The sequence below is a fragment of the Hemibagrus wyckioides genome, linkage group LG17, assembly GCF_019097595.1.
Source record: "Hemibagrus wyckioides isolate EC202008001 linkage group LG17, SWU_Hwy_1.0, whole genome shotgun sequence".
Lineage (NCBI taxonomy): Eukaryota > Metazoa > Chordata > Actinopteri > Siluriformes > Bagridae > Hemibagrus > Hemibagrus wyckioides.
This window is the reverse complement of record NC_080726.1, coordinates 5500545-5519947: the sequence shown is the minus strand read 5'-3', so window position 1 is coordinate 5519947 and position 19403 is coordinate 5500545. Positions and strand designations below refer to the sequence as shown.

General features: G+C 36.8%; 1 protein-coding gene across 2 annotated transcripts in view; it reads right to left on the bottom strand.

Annotated features, from left to right (window-relative positions):
- Window positions 1-1424: 1424 nt before the first annotated feature.
- nbeab (neurobeachin b) overlaps window positions 1425-19403 on the bottom strand; it is a 451655-nt gene continuing 433676 nt past the window's right edge. Inside the window, exons 50-57 of one of the 2 annotated variants that reach the window (XM_058413684.1) lie at window positions 18059-18251; window positions 16157-16228; window positions 14890-15045; window positions 13581-13751; window positions 7399-7500; window positions 4134-4330; window positions 3756-3907; window positions 1425-2792 (exon numbers count right to left, since the gene is read on the bottom strand). In XM_058413684.1, the coding sequence (XP_058269667.1) occupies window positions 2702-2792; window positions 3756-3907; window positions 4134-4330; window positions 7399-7500; window positions 13581-13751; window positions 14890-15045; window positions 16157-16228; window positions 18059-18251 (1134 nt within the window). In that variant the 3' untranslated portion in view covers window positions 1425-2701. The remainder of the gene's footprint in view (window positions 2793-3755; window positions 3908-4133; window positions 4331-7398; window positions 7501-13580; window positions 13752-14889; window positions 15046-16156; window positions 16229-18058; window positions 18252-19403) is intronic. The other variant, XM_058413683.1, reaches the window with a different exon arrangement.

Here is a 19403-nt window from a genome sequence, read left to right as displayed (position 1 = left end):
CATGATTTATGTTTGTCACATATACATTATTACACAGTGAAACTCTTTCTTGACATATCCCATCCTTTTAGGGTTGGAGTCAGAGCACAGGGTCAGCCATGATGCAGCACCTCTGGAGCAGGGAGGGTTGAGGGCCTCGCTCAAGAACCCAACAGTGGTATCTTGGCAGTGTCTTAGCTCTTGCAATCAACAACCCAGAGCCTTAACCACTTGAGCTACCTTCACATCCAATTCTACAAGTTACTTGAAAAAGTAATCTCTAACCCTTCACGATCCATAAATAAAACTAATTTAAATTTACATTTATGGCATTTGAATCTTCATAAAGCCACATGCAAGTCTTCATATACAAGCTTTTTAATTGACAGTGAACTAAAGCAACATTTTGGTAAAGACTGGAGAAATATAAAAATGTTAAGACTATTTTCCATCTTCCAGTTGATATTCCATCCCATCTGGAACCTCAGTGTGTTTATCAACCTTAATCACTTGAAGATATTATCTTAATTACCATCATTGTAATCTCGGGACAATAATAATAATAGAAAATATTTATTTATATTCTCAGCTCTGCAACATTTCTAAGTCAATTTCCCAAACAAATTAAAAGTAGGACTTTCAGAAATGGTAGTTTCCTCTATAAATGAGGCAAAAGCTACACTTTGAAACCAAAAGTATGTGGACGCCTGGCCACCACACTGCCCCAAACTGTTGTCAAAGTGAGCTCCATGAAGACGTAGTTTATGGCGGCTGGAGTGATAAATTTCAAGTGTTCTGAACAGAGCCCTTATATTCATTTCATTTTTTATATACAACTCAGCAAATAAGGGTCTTGGTCAGGGGCTCAGCAGTGGCAGCTTGGGGGTCCTGGGTTTCAAACTTACAACCTACTCAACTACTGGAACACTGACTGAACCCCTAGACCTCCTCACTCTACACCAGAGTCTGATCTAGCTAATGCTCTTGTGCTTTCAACAATGGACATTGTCTCAAAGCAGCTTTAAAAGAAGTATAGAAAAATTTATAAAAGTTAAGTTACTATTAATCCCTAACATTTATCCTGAAGGAGCAAGCCTCAGGGAAAAACTCCCTAAGATGATGAGGAAGACCTTAAACCTTAAATGTAACCAGGCTCAGAAGGGAACCTCATCCTCATTTGGGTGACACTGGACAGTAAATAATGTAAATTTTAATAAATGTCCTTTCTTTAACAGTTTATAGTCACAAAAGAAACCTTCACAGCAGCAAAGAGGAGATGAACCACCTTCATATTAAATGTCCAGGATGTTCATATAGCTGGATGTGATGACCGGGTGTCCATATACTTTTGGCCTGTATTTAATTCTGGAAGCAAAATAATGCAGATTCTTTAATTAAATGAACGCAAACTAAAGCCTTGGTTTGTTCCATTTTATTATAAATCTTTTGAATCTTACAATGATCGATATTGATAAGAGAATAATAGAACAGGTCTTTGTGTTTTTTTTACACAAAATGCTGAAAATTTGTTGACAGATTGAAATAAATGAACAAACTACAAAACAAGACGAAAAAGGACAATTATTTCCGACATATTTCATATTGAAATACAAAAAACACGATGATGCTCATGAAATTTTTCAACCCTTTCTCCTCAACCTACAGTACAGTGTCCGTTCACGTTCGCTCACCACGGTTTAATCCGACGGACCAAAGAGTTCCCAGCAGGAAGGAGAAAAAGTTTTACAATTTATATGGAACACAGTTTATTTTATTTTATTTTATATAAATGCATTACAGTGTTACATGATCGAATGATTGCTAGTGGTGGAGATTCTGAAATGAGATTATAAATAATAAAACAAAATAAATAAATAAAATTAATTAAAATAAATAAATATACATGGTAAGCTTTCAAATATAATCTTTAAATATACATTATATTTACCGAAGCAAATCCTTGGTGTGACGCAAACATTCAACATTAATCATTTTAAACCTGGAAAAAATAAATTAAATTAAAAAAAAAATAAACGATGAATTTGAGAGAAAAAAAACAGTACATTTCACAGGGCTTATTTCTTCACAACACAAAAACAAACAAACCAACAGATGTTGAAATCATTAAAACACTAATTGAGCTAGCGATTTTAAGAAAGACCCAGACAGACAGACAGAGGAGTTTAAACACATTTTAGAGACTTGACTCAAGATTTAAGGAATACATTTTGACAATATCCATATTTACATCATGAACCACTATTTACCCTGAAAATAAGCCTCTTGTAGGTGAAATATGTTGCTAACATATACAAATATACACTGTAGAAATGCTCATGTCTGCTGCGCTGAGGGATTTTTCACAGTTTAGACTGTGGGGAAAATTGGCTGATACGCATCAGATCGTTGTTAAGCTCAAGAATTCTGGTGTTTTTTGGGTTTTTTTTTTAATATACTTTTTCGAGCTTCTATATCATTAGAATGACATTAGAATACAGTGTCTTTGTACAGTACTTTAAAGAAGCGGTACGATGTGCTGTTAATACCAGTGCACACACTACGCGAGAAATGTAAAGTCCTTCGCTCACCAGTTTCCTCAGACAAGTTGGAAAGTGCTGCTGACTCTCATAGTGCTGCTGGTCACTTTAGTGGAAGCATGAGAGTCAGAGAAAGAGAGAGAGAGAAATAAAGAGAGAGAGAGAGAGATGTCCTATGAGCATGCTCAGTAGCGATTCTGATGCTCATAATGCCAGCGGTTGAAATCGATATTGAATGCTACAATGCTGCCAGACGCCATGCCCGTGATCAACGTCCTGCAAAACAAAGGACGATGTGTAAGAACGAGTGCAGGTTTCTAAGCCATCAATAAATAACATGTATACACAGGGGCCCAAAATATGTACACACCCTTTAACAGTTGTTATCTATGCCCTTTTTTTAAAACTGGAAGTGAATTATGGAGTTATGTTTCCTCTAAAGATGTCTGATCGCACCATCATTGATTTGATCATGTGGGCATCAGAAGAGAGCCAGAGAAAATGGCGGAGGCACACTTGACTTTCGAGGGAGTTGTAAATTTGAAAGTGTGTGTGAAGTTCAACGACAATGGTGATGTTCGGAACAGAAACATCAACATGACTCAATTACACAAATTCGTGATGTTCATACTGTAGTTCGTCGAAATCCAAAGTTATCTGGATTCTAATGACCACCTAATGTGATTACATAATTCAATTCAAACATGACTTACACCCTTTAATGTTTATATCAATTTTGTAATCAAATTTCTATGCATATGTTGAAGTGTATATACCTTTTTTGGGGCCCCTCTGTATATAAATCATACGAGATCCCTCAAGGTTCTCTAACAGGACTGATGTTTATCATGTTTCTGTAATTTGCAGTTACATTTTTTATTACACACAAATCATATGTAGAGTTTTTCCGCCAGAATTAAGAGTAAGAAAATTTTGTGTCCAATTCTTACAGCTTCAACCAATTATGTTTTCATTTCCAGTAGGTGAAGAAAAAAAGTTTCGGGTGTGGTTACATTTCAAACAAAAGCTTTCAGTCCTTCCCTCCCTCCCTCCCTCCCTCCCTCCCTTCCCTTCCCTTCCTTCCTCTTGCCTTCCCTCCTTCCTGCTTCACTGGTTGATCATGCATGGCATGGCAGTTAAAATCAGGTGTCATTTTTAAGGCAGTTTCTTGTAAGGCTGCACCATGAATATTATACCAAAAGCCTTCTACATTGGTATAATGAGAGTTCTTAGACAAACCTTTGATCATGTGACAGGTCCATGGCACGGATACCAGCGTCACAGCCTGGGTAGATATAAAGCTGCTTGAAGTCACAGGCCTGCCACACCTCCACCACTCCGTTATCTCCTCCAGTCACCAATGTCTGTCCATCACTGCTCAACAACATCGCCTGAGGAGACAGAGCCCAGTAGCAGACACAATGAAACTTCTGCTTGTAATAAATTAAATGTTAAATATCCTTGGGTTACTTGGGTTCACCAATCTGACTGCCTTACAATTCTACAAAAAATATTTCAACCCATGAGGATTACACTTCTTAAAAGATCCTCAAATCATAAAATAGGCCACTGTATGTGCCAGTGTTATGAAATCTATCCACATAAATGATCTCATACACGTGTGGTGTCGTTAATCTCCATCTGGGCGAGCAGCTTTCCGTTGATGCTGAAGTTACAGAACTGGCCTCTCTCGTAGCAGATGATACAGTGGCCTTCGCTCGACACGGATATGAGCCGAGGGAAAGAACAGTTATCGGGACCCTCCAGAGCCCGGAGGAGATCCCCAGTGATGGTGTGCACCAGACATGGACCCTCTGTTGAAATAAAATCAGAGGAGAAAGTGCAGAAAGTGCAGAAAGTGAAGTCCTAGTGTAATAATAAGAATTGTGTTCATCACACGACTCATTCTGAACATTTCAGCATAGGTTTCTTCATCATCTTCATCACTCATGACTTTGATTTGCTCATTTGGGATCGAATCTAATCTAAACATCTGGATTTCTGTTCTGCTGGTTTGTGATAATGTCCATCCTGAAAACAGCTACTCAAATAAAACGCAAATCAACATCACTTTTCAGGATTAGCGCAAATACTCGGTTCAACTAAAAAAAAAAAAAAAAAAAAGTACTTTAATCAAGTCCAAGAAGTTAGAAAACATGGACTTTGTTCTACATCTCATTAATAAAATATCAGGCGCTGAAAGCACATGCAAGCGACTAGCAGAGAATTCTGCTCGAGAAAACAACTGGCTTTAATGACAAATTTACAATTACATTCAATATCTCTATCTTTCCAGCTGTAGTTTAGAACCTTCTGTTGCTTCAGACTAATTTTCTGACCTTGATTAAAGGTCAGGTGCAACTCCAGCATTCTGTATCATTATGTAGATTTACTGTAATATAATGTATGGTTTTAAATCTTAATATCCTTACCAATGAATGCAAGAGTGTGTGTTTACACAAGACTCTGTTCAGCTTTTCCAACCAAGTTTGCACACATCTCTCTTTCCTAAGTGATGCATGAAAAATGGGCCCAGATGTAGCCTGTTGCAGCCCATGTGCACAAAGCACAGAGTTCAATGGAGACATGCTTCTAGTGTCCTGCTCAGAACCCTGTCCTCAACCCCACTAATAAAGCAAGACCTCCTCACCCAACATCAGCGTCTGATCTCACTAATTGCCCTCGTAGCTGAATGAACACAAATCCTCACGGCCACAATCCAACATCTAGTGGAAAGCCTCCACAGAAGAGTGGAGTTTATTATAAATCTGAGCTTGGATGTTTAATCAGTACATGGTCTGGTGTCCATATACACACATTAGCAATATAGGCTAGTTTCTGGTTTGCTCACTTAGCTGCACAAGCTGTGAGCAACAGTTCATTACACTAAAGCAGGTATTACACATACTGCATGTGCGTTGGCATGGCAACACGTAATGCCCCATCCACCTCTATCGTCGATGATACCATAAAAATAAGCAATTTAAGTATTTTGCCAAAAGTATGTGTGTACAACACAACACTCATTGCTCATGTGATATTCTCAATCTGATATAAATCCAACATCATGGAGGACACCAGAGAACTGGATCATTTATTAAGACTCAGGCGTAATTTGTTAAAAACCTTGAGTAAAGGGTCTGATAGAGTCAAAACATCTGAGGTCTCTTAGTCAGGATTTTATAGATCCTGTAGCATGGCCTAGGCAGCATAATGTCTAACAAATGCTCACCAAAATGTAGATCCATGCGGCTAAAGCATGACTTGCTTAATTAATTGACGACTTCCTGTTTGACCTCGTTTAAGCTTAATTGGAAGTGATCAGCACAATGAATCCAGCTTTTCTTTCTTTGATTATTATTAAAATGAATTTATTTTATATTTTATTTATTAAAATAATAAATTATTTTAATGGCATTAGATACAAGTTCATCATAACGTACAATAAGGCATCAAATTCCTGACATATGAAACATTTTAGCAATAAATAAGCAATAAAATGTCAATTAAAATTCATTAATCTTTGAGCTCCTTTTCTGCTGAAATGATATTGCACTTTTTAAAATGGCATTAATAGCACTTTTATTTCTTAACAAAAATGAAAATCTTAGGTTCTTTTTGAGAAATACGGCTTAATTATTGCTCATGTCTAACAGTAGCTAGTTGAAGCATTTGAACCAATCCAACGTCAATAAGAGAAAAATACTATTTTTAAATTTAAGCTTTAAACTTTAAGGAAAGAACTCTTAATAATTCACACTCAGTATTAACTCTTAATTTTTAAGATCTAGCTGAGAACGAGAACATATTTTACAAGCTGAGACTCCACTATACTGCTTTCCAATAATTTTTAAGACAATTTTAAAATAATTACAAAAAAAAGGTTTTGATTTTGATGCTTTGATTAAAGCATACATTTCTTTCATAAATTTAACTAACTTTTATTTATTTATTTGTTTGTTTGTTTGTTAAATTTTTTTTAAATAAAAGCATCACAGTGTATGAGTCTCCCAGCTCAGTATTTCCAGACCAACTGAGGGAAAAACTTTGTCTTGCTTTTATAAACACTAAAATCAGCTTCAGGTGAATTCAATCAGACTTTCTGCACAATTACACCCTTTCTTACTAACTGCAGCCTCAAAAACACTGCAGTTTTCCTCAACTAATTTACTTAGACTTGTAACGAATCAAACCATTTGATTTTCACAATCACAAAGGGAAATTTCAGAAATTCCAGAATTTTTGTTTATAAAAAATATTGACTAAATGCAAAAGGCATTTATTTATTTAATTATTGTTATTTATTTAGTGCAGTTTTTAAAGTGATTTTATTTTAATTTATTTTTATTTAATACTTTTGCCGATTTTAAAAAACTAAAAATATTTTTATTTATATAAAGATATTTATTAAGCACAAAGGCATTATTAATTAATCAGTCAATTAATCTCTCACTTAAGATATATTTTGCTTCATCACAGTTTTTTTTTATTTCTTTGAAATTTTTTTTGTTTTATTTTTGTTTATTTTAAATGAATATATTTATGTTTTTGGGTGCACTTTAAAAAAATACAGCCCTGCCTGCATACTTGTATATTTTAGTGTACCGTAATTTTTTATGTCCTCCAGACTACATTCTGAATTGAAATTCACTTAGATAAACTAAATGGATTTCTTATATAATGAATGTAAACTCTGTTGTGGCTTTAGCTTAGCTTGTGTAGTTTAGCAGGTTTATTTGAATAAAAGTGACTGAGTCTTTGTGACTGATTGACCAAACAGTTTAGTCGATATTATCTGATCCTGAATAAATAATACCTAATTGTGCAACCTTAGAATTCTTTTCATAATCCAACTGATTAGAGATGAAGCTAAACAACTGACCTTTGGCTCCACTGATGACCAGGCCGAGCTCAGCGCACACCGACACACACACCACCTCGTAGTCATGACCGGTCAGGACCGCTCGGGGTGCTGGGTAATCACCTGCAGGCAGAACAGACAGATGTATCTTTCAGTACATAAAATACACATTAATACACACATAAAAAATAGAGACAATAAATATCTGTGACTATAAAACATAAATAAATAAACAAAGGCCCATGATGAGAAAGCGTGTGCTCAGAAGGTCGTCTTTCTTCATTGACTCAGTTATGAGGTCTGCAAAAAGGTTCTCTACTCACATGAATAGTCAGTTGATTGATGAGGGGGAAAAGAGAGGTGAAATGGGGTGTGTACACACACACACACACACACACACCTGCCGCAGCTGAACACCAAAACAGATCAATAAAGCAGCAGCATGACGAGAAAGTAACACAGCAAGCTGCTACATTCAAGCACTGGGGGCTGTTTTCGATGCTTAAAACAGGAATTCAGAAACATTATTTAATTTTACATTTTACAAAACGAGACAGTTGTGTTGTCATACTGGCAACAAATTTATATAGTCTCAAACACCTTTAATACTATATATAATATACCGATCAAGTGTATAGTGTATACAGGTGAAGTGAATAAGACTGATGATCTCCTCATCATGGCACCTGTTAGTGGGTGGGATATATTAGGCAGCAAGTGAACATTTTGTCCTCAAAGTTGATGTTAGAATCAGGAAAAATGGACAAGTGTAAGGATTTGAGCGAGTCTGATGAAGGGCCAAATTGTGATGTCTAGACCCCTGGATCAGAGCATCTCCAAAACTGCAGCTCTTGTGGGGTGTTCCCGGTCTGCAGTGGTCAGTATCTATCAAAAGTGGTCCAAGGAAGGAACAGTGGTGAACCGGTGACAGGGTCATGAGTGGCCAAGGCTCACTGATGTACGTGGGGAGCGAAGGCTGGCCCGTGTGATCCGATCCAACAGACGAGCTACTGCTGCTCAAATTCGACACAGTACACTATTAAGTATTAAACATTAAGATCTTTTGGTGCTAACAGAAGCACAGAGCTGAACACATGAAGGTTCAGGTGATTACACTCATTCTTATGAAACCGATTACTTTTCATAAAGTATTTTTCATAAACTTCAATATTAATCCTGTCTGAGGTGGGGTTTTTTTTGGATCCTGGACTTGTTTAGACCCTGGTATTTATCCAATATTATACTATGTAAAAAAAAAGTCGTGAAACTGATCACTGACTTCGGAATAAACAGCGTTTTAAAAGCCTTTTCTAATCGTTCCAGTTGACAAAGGTATAGAAACGTGACTGGATTTGTTTATTCAAGAAGGGAGTAAAGAGCTGGTGGAGTGATTAGCTCAATTAGCGTAATGAAGAGGAATGAAGCTGTTCACCGGCGATCGATTTGACGGAACGGAATGCGGGACGAGCGAGGGATCTTCGGAGCAGATATCGAAATGGTTACAGATGTAACACTGCTTTAATTAACACAGGGGTCGTTAGTGTGAATGCACGCTCTACATTTAATGGACAACGAAATCAATCCCGTGCCAGATGATCAATATGGCACTGGATCCACTGAACCAGCTCTGATACTGTGTGTGTGTGTGTGTCAGAGAGAGAGAGAGCGACAGTGTTTTCAGTCCTCTAGGGAGATCCACAGCTCGAAATCAGCTCGCTCGTCTTCCTCACAAAAGATTCAATCAGTGTGTGCACGAGCCCCCTGATGCCCCACAGGTCCCAGAGAGCAGGCTAACACAATTAGGAGGCAGAAATCAGAGCCGGGGCTGGCAGGGGCCGCAGTGCAGGGGCTCGGTGGAGGCGGATGTGATTTTAATCACCGCATGTTTAGGACACCGCGTTCTGTGCTGCGAGTACCAAATCAATTTCTCCACCTCGTGTCAGAGGTCTGGACGTGGACACGCTGCTGAATATTCATGGCCTTTCTGGCTGGCCTGACCTCTGAAGGGAGACGTGTCTGACTCCAAGACTCCCACACAACAACGCTACACACACAGATTATCATTTGTGTCAGAAAACAAAGACACACCATCATCTACAGCTGTGTGTGGGGTTTAAAGTCTACACTTCATCAGAGAAAGAGATCTGTTTTGTAGACTTACAAATTCCAATTTATTAAAGGTTCATATGAGCAGGTTGTTAGTGGGGAAAGAAATTCTTAAAAATATTTTTATTTACACAAGTTAAAAATTTGTGCACGCCTGCTCATAAAAGGATTTTCTTCATTGCTATTTTTGAATAATAACAAAGGCATCAAAAATCTGAAAAAACAGAATAAATAAAAAAAGATAATAAAAACAACAACAACAACAATAATAATAATAATAATAATAATAATAATAATAATAATGTGTGAGCATTTTGTTTTCAAATGTCTGAGGAGGCATTTACAAATTTCAAGTTCAAAAATAGGCATTTATTTTCATTTATTTAAAAAATAAATAAATACAGAAAAAAAGTACATATATTAACATATTTAGTTCTGGCAAAAAAAGTGATTCTGCAATGATTATAATAATACAATGATAAATAAATTAGCTTCATTATGAAGGAGAGAGATGATGACAGGAGGAGAGAGGACAAAATAAGTGGAAGGAAGAGATGGCGAAGATGGAAAGATGAAGGGAAGGAAAAGAAGAAATGTACAAGAAAAAAATGTGTATCTTCAGTTCAGGATTTTTTTTCCTGCTTTTAAAAAAATATGGAGGAAAAAAGAAAAAAAGAGAAACAGAACAAAATCTGGAAAAGAAAGATGTAAAACAGGGAAAGAGAGAAAAGAGAAAGAGAGAAGTAGGTAAACAAAGAAATGTAAGGAGACCAAAAATAGCAAGAGAAAATGCAAAAGAAGAAAAGAAAGTCAAAAAGTGAAGGACGAGAGAAAAGGAGAAAATAAAGAAAGTAAATAAGGTCATAGAAGATAGAGGTAGAAGGAAAGAGATAAAGGAGATGGAAAATCAGAGAGAGAATACAGAAGAAAAAAAAGAGATGAGAGAAATGAGAGAAAACAAATGAAAACAAAAATGTAAAAAAAGTACACTTGAAAAACAAAAACCACTAGCTGGCAAAGAAAAGCGTAATATAAAAGAAAAATATTATTACTAACTAGCAAAAAAATACATAATAAATAAATGAATGAATGAATGAATAAATAAATAAACAATCACTAGCTAGCAAAGAAAATCAATGAACTAAAAAAAGTAAAATAAAAAAAAAGAAAAATTTAATCACTAGCTAGCATAGAAAAACAATAAATTTAAAAAAAAAAGGAAGACAATCACTAGCTAGAAAAATTGGCTACTTGGAAAAGTTACTGAAATAATAATAAAAAAAAAAGTATCTGCGCTAATACAAAACACTCTAATGACTAGCTAGCAAAAGTTGGCTATGAGGAAATGCTACTGGAAAAAAGTCAGTGCTGACACATAATGTTCTAATAACTAGCCAGCGATGCTACTTAAACAAGCTAGTGAAATAAATCCAAACTGTGTAAATAAATCCTGTGCCCAGTTTTCAGTGTAATAAAATGTGTAATATATTCAGTCCACAATTAAAATTCTTCAAACTGCAACCCAGTGAAAGTGTAAAATATCAGCGTGTGTGAGACACACAGGAGTGTTACTCCACTCCACCATTACACCATCATTCACCTCAGTGTAATAAGATAACAGCACAGCAGTCAGAATAACGAGTGCACTTTTAAATTGCCCCAAATAAGCCCTGGTGTGTGAATATCGTATCACACGGAAGTGTGTTTCCTCTCCTCAGGAGGGCAGAGGCACGTCTCGCTAATTGGAGGCAGTCGAGCTGAAAGACTTAATTAACAGTGTGAGGCTCGGCTCAGTTAATTAAAGAAACCTCACACCTAAAGCGGAGAATCTGACACTCGTGAGCAGCAGATCATCTGAACAACACACGTTTTAACAACACGTCTCACGAAGCGTAGGTGTCCCAGGAGAGGACTCGTGTGTTGGTCAAATGAAATGAAGACAAAACGTTCTTTTTCTTCTAAACTAGTTGAAGAGGCAGAGCCACCCGCTGAAAGCTCTGATACTCGGCTGTGATGGCTGTAATTAGCCGCTTTCTGTCCTGTGGCTTTTTTGTTGTCATTACTGTAATTGTGTTTCTTCCAATAATTAACGAATAGAGGAGTCGGTGTGGTGTGTGTGGTGTTACAGGAAAATAATTAATGCTGTACGCTATGTGAAGTAACTGTTAGCACACACAAGTTACTTATCTTTTTACAAGTTTTTTTCCTGATTTAAAAAATAAATAAAATAATAAATATTAGCTAGCTTTTTCACATGCTAGCAAAATTTGTTTCTTGGAAAAGATATTGAAATAATAAAAAAAGTAAACCCTGCTGACACTAAATAATAAGAAGAAGAAGAAGAAGAAGGAGAAGAAGAAGAAGAACTGGTGACCCAAAACATGCTAATCACTAGCTGGCAAAGTTAGCTACTTGGAAAAGATATTGAAATAATAAAAAAGTAAACCCTGCTGACAAAAAAATTCTTAAAAAATAAACAAATAGAAAAGTAGATAGCTCTATTTCTTACTTTGAAAAGTAACTGATCTATAAATAAATAAATAAATAAATAATTAATAAATAAATAAATAAATAAATAAATAAATAAATAAATAAATAAATAAATAAATAAATAAATAAATAAATAATAGTATCTGCTGACCTAAAATATTCTTGCGACAAGCTAGCGAAGTTAGGTACTTGGAAACGATATTGAAATAATAATAAAAAAACTAACCCCTGCTGACACAAAACATTCTTTAAAAACAATAAAAATAAAAAAGTAGAAATGGCTGATAGCTCTATTTTTTACTTTGAAAAGAAACTCAACTTAAAAAAAAAATCAAAATAAAATTGGCACAAAACATTCTTGCAACCAGCTAGCAAAGTTTGCTACTTGGAAAAGATATTGAAATAATAATAAAAAAGCAACCCCTTGGTGACACAAAACAACAATTAAAAAATAACAAATTAGTTCTTAAATAACAATTTAGTTCTTACTTTGAAAAGTAAGTGAACTTAAAAAAATAAAATAAAAAATAAAATAAAATAAAATAGCTCCTACTGACACAAAACATTCTTGCAACCAGCTAGCAAAGTTTGCCACTTGGAAAAGGTAATGAAATAATAAAAAAGTAACCCCTGCTGACATAAAATAATAATTAAAAACAGTAGAAAATCAATGGCTCTATTTCTTCCTTTGAAAAGTAACTGAACTCTGCCCCTACTGACGCAAAACAAAGCAACCAACTAGTAATGTAGCAATACTCGAAAAATTCCATAATTCAATAAAAATTAAAGAATAAAAGAGTTGATTTGGTGTGATTTATGCCTCTTATACCATATAGCATTGTGCTTTCACGAATATTTTTTAATTATTTATATAGAAGGACATACTTCATCATAACAACCAACTACTTTCTTTAATCACTGGAAACATTTCCATCATCAGCTTAGTTTTTCTTTATATTAAAGTGAATTAAAAAAACAGGAATAAAGAAACTAGAACACAGATACACGTCTATCCTGAAGATGTTTCCATGGCGGAAAGACTTAAAGCTAAAGTGCTAGACTCCTTCTATTAATGAGTAAGAAATTCTGTTCAAATGCTGTGTTGTGTTTTAATCCTCTGTTTAGAATTAAGAATGGTGGTATAAAATGTAGCCACAGTGCTTTCTATCAAGTGTTTGAGTGAAAAATTGAAAAGAAATACAGTTGATATTGTCACATAGACATTTAGAGTACGGTGAAATACTTTCTTCACATATCCTAGCTGGTTAACATGCTGGGGTCAGAGCACAGGGTCAGCCATGTTAGCGCAAAGAGGATTAAAAGCCTTGTACAAGAGGCTCTAAAGGGGCAGCTTGTTAGCGCTGGGGCTTAAACTTACAACTTCCTGATCAGTAGCCCACAGCTTTAACCGCTGAGCCATTGTTTTTTTGGAGAATTTCCTAAAGGGTGCCATTAATTTTGCACAGCTCCATGTCCCATTAGCTATATGTACAAATACTATGTAACATGTACATGAGTCTCTAACTGTGTTATAGCCACTGCTTGACTGTGTAGTAGTGTTAGAGTGTGTATAAGTGTGTATAGGTGTGTATGTGTGATATACTCACTGTTATTTGGATTGTCTCCTATAATATGATGTCGGCCGCTCCAGTACCACAGCAGCAGAGTGGCGTCTCTGGATCCCGACACGACGTAGCAATCCCCTCCGATGTACGACTCCGAACGTGCCAAACACGTCACGACGTCCCAGTGGCCAAACACTATCTGTGTCAGCTTACCTGCACACACACACACACACACTCAAATAACTATACAGTATGCCATGTAACACAGTGATAGTAGGTCAGAGAATGACAATTTTTTGAAAAAGTAAGGATACATTTCCACCATCCCCTTCAAAAATAGTACAAAAACACAGGATGGAATGTTTTCTGGTAAGATTTACTGAAAGATTTTTCTTCACATCTTTGTCAAATTTCCTGAGATTAAGATTTAAGACTCCAGGCTCAGATAGCTGTGAGCCTGTGACTATAATGCTACTATATAAGCATTAAGCTACATGGTGACATTCTGTTCATGTTTAGAGCTGATATTGAACTGTTATTTAAGGGCATAAGGGCAAATATATATATATATATATATATATATATATATATATATATATATATATATATTACATATATATGAGAGAGAGAGAGAGAGAGAGACTTGTTAGCTTATATTAGCCACACAGCTTAAGATGAAAGAAGGAAATACATGATCAAGTGGTGGAAAAGTAGACAAAAATACAGTGGAACCTCGGCATATGAATGCCCTACCTAGGGTTATGAATTTTTACCCTTAAGAATTTAAATTTTGCCTACCAATCAAATGCTGGCTAAGTTGCTCATACGTCCAAGAGCCGTTCAAAACACTGTTTGCATCAGTGGAAATCCAAGCGAAGCCAACCGAAGCAAGTTTACTTTGTTTCAGTCAGTGAAAGCTGTTTTGAAAGAGTCAACCCACGATAGCAACGTTCCCTTCAGCATGCGTTCTAAAGCTAGGTGATTTTTTGGGTGTTTTTTTGTTGACAGATTGGTGGTGTGGGTGCTCTGTTCTATTTTTAGCCCAAGCTTGGTGGCATGACTCCTGTGAGGACCCTTGACATGGAATGCTTGGCTTGAGTCAGTTCTCTGTAAGCAGCCATACAGTTTACATACACTTCATATTGGGAACATTGCTCATATTTTTGGGCGGCTGGAACAGATTATCTACATTTACATTATTTCTTATGAGAAAATTCGTTTTGCAATACAAATTTTTTCGCCTTAAGAACTCTCCTCCAGAATGCATTAAATTCCTATGCTGAGATTCCACTATATGTTTGAAGACAGAGAAAAATACACACACTGTACATGAGTGTATCTGCTTATCTACCAGTTTCAGAAGAGTAAACACGGAAACTCTTGTCCCAGAAGCCGCACACCAGAACGTAGCGATTGTCTGCCGTTACCACAAAACACTGCGAGTTGATCTGGATGCTCTGGTCCACCAAATCCGTGATCTGCCTCTTGTTCGTTCCAGTGTTGTTGGCTAGGACACAGCAAAGACATAACAGCAGACTGATTTATAGCGCCATATCCTGAGCTACAAAACTCTAGTCCAGAACCACAGTTTGGTTTAGGTTTCATTCACTGCTGTAAAAAGGAAACTCTCAGCTTTCTGCTATGTACATTTACAATTATTTATTCAGCAGATGATTTTATTTAAAGTGACGTGCAAGTTAGTCGGGATTTAATCTCAATACAGAGCTAAGCCAACGGCGGTTAAAAGTCATTCTCAAAGGGCTAACAAAAGCTTTCTGGAATTTTGCTGAATTTTTCTTCCTCAATATCAATATCATCAGTCTAAAACCTTGTGTTAAATCTATTGGCACCCCCATAGTTAGCATTTGATCAATCCTGCGTTCAAAACTCTTTGGATTTTCCCCCCATTGTGATGGATGACCAATTGTACATTTCTGCAACTTCATATTTATTCCTCTTGGGAAAAAAAACAACAACAACAAAAAAAAACAATAAACAATTGAAAATAATAAAAGAGATCCAGAATACTGACCAAAAAAAGAGAGAAGTGAATAAAGTAAAAGAATGAATTAATACAGAAATTTATGTATAATTAAATAAAAAAAATAGGGTTTCTATAAGTTTCTATAATTTTTTTTTATTAAACGTAACATTACTAATTGAAAACATAGATACTGACAGATAACAAAAAATTCTTGCATGTTTGCAAGGTACTTCATATATATATATATATATAATACAATCAGAATAAAATAGAAAATTATCAAAAATTACAGCATTCCTGCTGAGTGAAAATAAAAATCTATTAATTAATTTAAAAATTATTTAAATTTTAATTGAATTTTGTTTTGAGAAAAAAATAATTTAAAAAAATTACAGACTTTTTTTTAATTATTATTATTATTTTAGATTATAGACATTATTTCCCTAACTGTTTAAGTGTGTCTGATGTTTATTTATATACAATACTTTATGGCCATTCTTTTAAAGGTTGCCATTACTTCTAGAAATGCAATTATATATTACAAATATCAACAATGTATTAAATTTATTTATTTATTTTTAATTCGACCAACCTTTACTGAAACCAATAAACAAAAACATCTCTTTTTACTCACCAATAACAGAGTCCATTTCAATAGGGAGGTGATGGGCCTGCTCTAATGAGTATCCTGGAGCACCCCGTAGGCCTGTGCAACACACACACACACACACACACACATATATGTATACACTATACATTACTGACATCTGTGACAATGTTGAGTCTTCAAAATGCTGCTTTATAACAATACTCAAGATAAGTGTAACAAATAACACAAACATAGGAATCTTTCTGATCTCATTTTAAAAGTGGAACACACACACACACACACACACACACACACCATAGTCACACCCCATACATACTCGGATCCCACGCTGCTCTCTGACCCCTTCATCCCCACTGAGGGGGAAGGCTTTTCAAACCCACCAGTGAGGTTTAGACGACGTTTATTGATTTCTCACTGTTAAGCAGGAGGCAGGCCAGAGACTGTTCAGCCCCTAAGGCAGGCCTGAGGCCAGAGGCGGCCATTTTGCACCAGCAGAAATGGACACAGAAGGTCTGGTGGCCTTGTTCGGGTGGTTATACTTTGCAGCTGTGGCCATTAGCAGCCCCAAGCTTCTGCCTCTACTTCTGACATCACAGGGCTGACAGCCCAGGAGGTGTGGGAAGAAATGTGCGGGCATGATTGGCTAATTTGGCAAGGTATCTGACCCCTGACCTGCAGGTGAGACGAGTTCCTGTCAGGGGTCTAGGTGGGTAATACTGGGCACACATGGTTGAGTGGGGAATGTGGTGGAGGTGGCAAGGTGTTTGTGTGTGTGTGTTTTAGTCAGAAAGAAGTTTTTTTATGGCACCTGTTAGGTATTGCTAAAGCAGATCCGCATCTTTGATTTGCACATTTTTGATTTAATGAGTTCCAGGGTCCTGTGTTCCTGGAATCTCATGATCCCAAATCCTATGCGTTCAGAGATTAATGTTCCAGGGTCCTTTGTTCCAAAAACCTAACATTCATAGTGTAACATGTACCAAGGGTCTCATTTTCTCAAGAGCCATATGTTCCAAGGGCCATATATTTACCAGGTACTACATTCTTAGAGTTCTATATCCCCTGTGTAGGTCTCAGGGATCCCAGAAACATATAATCCCAGTGTTCTATATCCCAGGACCCATTTTCCCCAAAACCCCATGTTCCCAATGCCCTTTGTCACCATGAGCTTATGCACCCTAGACCTGGAAATTATGCTCCTGTTATTGTGCCCTCCTTATTATGACTATATTTCCAGGCCTCAAAGTACCCAGAAACCCATAGTCGCAATGTTCTACATTCCTTTTCCCCCAAGTATTTTCACAAGATCCGATATATTTCCAGACAACCTAAATTCTTAGTTCTATGTTTCTGGGCCTTATTTTTTGCAAAATCCCATTTTTATTAAAGTCATGTTTCCAAAGTCCTTTGTCCTTTTTCCAGAGTATTATGGCACTATGGGCACTACTGCCACTATATCTCCCAGTCCCCCAGATTCCCAGGATCCTGTGTTCACAGAACTCTATTTCCAGGGTCTGATGTTCTCAGGATCCCATATATTCCCGGCTCCAAACGTTATAAAATCATTTAGATTCCTATAGTTCTTTATTCTAGGACCCTATTTTCCTAATACCTCATGCTACCAATGTCATATGTTCCCAAAGTTCCATGATCTACGGAACCCGATGCTCCCAGAGTTCTACATTTTAAGGGTTCCTAGGTTTCCAGAGCTATATCATCCCTGTATATCCCTGTGGTCTCCAGGGTCCCAAACCAAATAAAAAGCTTGCATGTATAAATTCACAGCATATCATCTTGACACAGTAGCTACCATATGTGCTACTGAATGCTAATGAAAGTCAAGAACAAAGCTCAAAAGGAATCACCTAACCACAGGATACTTTATGCAGTGATACCTGACAAGCTCAAACCAGTCACTTCACTCACCCACGGTGTTGTGCCAGCGGTTGACAGCAAACAGGCGGCTGCAGGTCACCGTGACGACGGCTGGCATTGCCAGGTGTGGCAGTGTATTGGCAGCCACGTGGGTGACCGGAGAGTTGGAGGGGAACTTCAGCACCATGATGACGTCTTGCTGCATCTGCTCCTTAAACATGAGCGGACTCTGTGGAAGGAAACACTGATGAAGAGACAGAGCATGAAGGAGAGGGGAAAGGGAGCATGGGACAGGAAGAGGGAAAAGTGAGAGAGGGATGGAGAGAGGAAATTAGTATGAGGGTAGTGGTAAAAGAAAAGAGAGGGTAGAATGGGTGAAGGAAAAGTTGCACAGGGAAAGACGAAGTCCTCTGTCCTAAAGACTTTCCTACGTCTGATTGTTGTGACGTCGGAGTTGTCTTACGTAAATACTAAATAAATCTCCTCACCCAGACCTTCAATATTTATAACACACATTTATAATGCAACTGTACGTAGAAACTAGTTCCCGCAGTCTGTGGAACTAGTTACTACAGAAACAATAATCTACAATTGTGAAAAGCACCTTAATATAAATCTCTGGTTTGCAGCTGGCGCTGTAGTCAGAGCTGCTGTTATAGAAAATAAATCAACACCTTCCCGACCAATCAGATTCCAGAATTTAATAGAGTGGTGGTATGAACTGAAATATTAGATCGAATATAAGCCACGAATGAAGCACAACTGCATGCACACTAACCACTTTCCCATAATCCTCAGTGGTCAGCTTCCATCTGCTAAAACTGAGAGAAGGTTTAGTTAAGAAGTCCCACTGGGGTCTGGGTGTGTATGGTGGTGTATAAGAGAGTGCATTTTGCACAAAGTACAGGTCAAAGTTCAGAACAGAAACTATTTTCAATACTTCAAGATGTTACAGCAGGACGTTTTAATAATAGAGCTGTGCTGTGGGTGTGGAGCTGCTCAAACCTGCGACACATTCATTCACAATCATTCAGTATTTGTATAGCAATTTTAATCATTACAGAGCAGCTTGACAGAAATCAAGATCCCTAATGAGCAAACCAGAAGAGTCAGAGGTCAGGACAAACTCCCTGAGATGACACGAGGAAGAAGATTTGAGTCTCGAAAGGGAATCCGGACTCTTCTGTCCTACACCAGAGAGCAGGTGTATAATGCAAGAATGTTCAGTGTGACTTATTAGAAATGATTATGCATAATCAATAATCTTAAAAAATTCAAGTAAAAGTGAATATGTGCTTGAAAGATGAAAGATTATATAAGAAAATATTACTATCTATGCATTTTTCAAGACCTGTGCCAGAGCTGGGTTTCAGACCAACTCTTTATCATTTTTCAG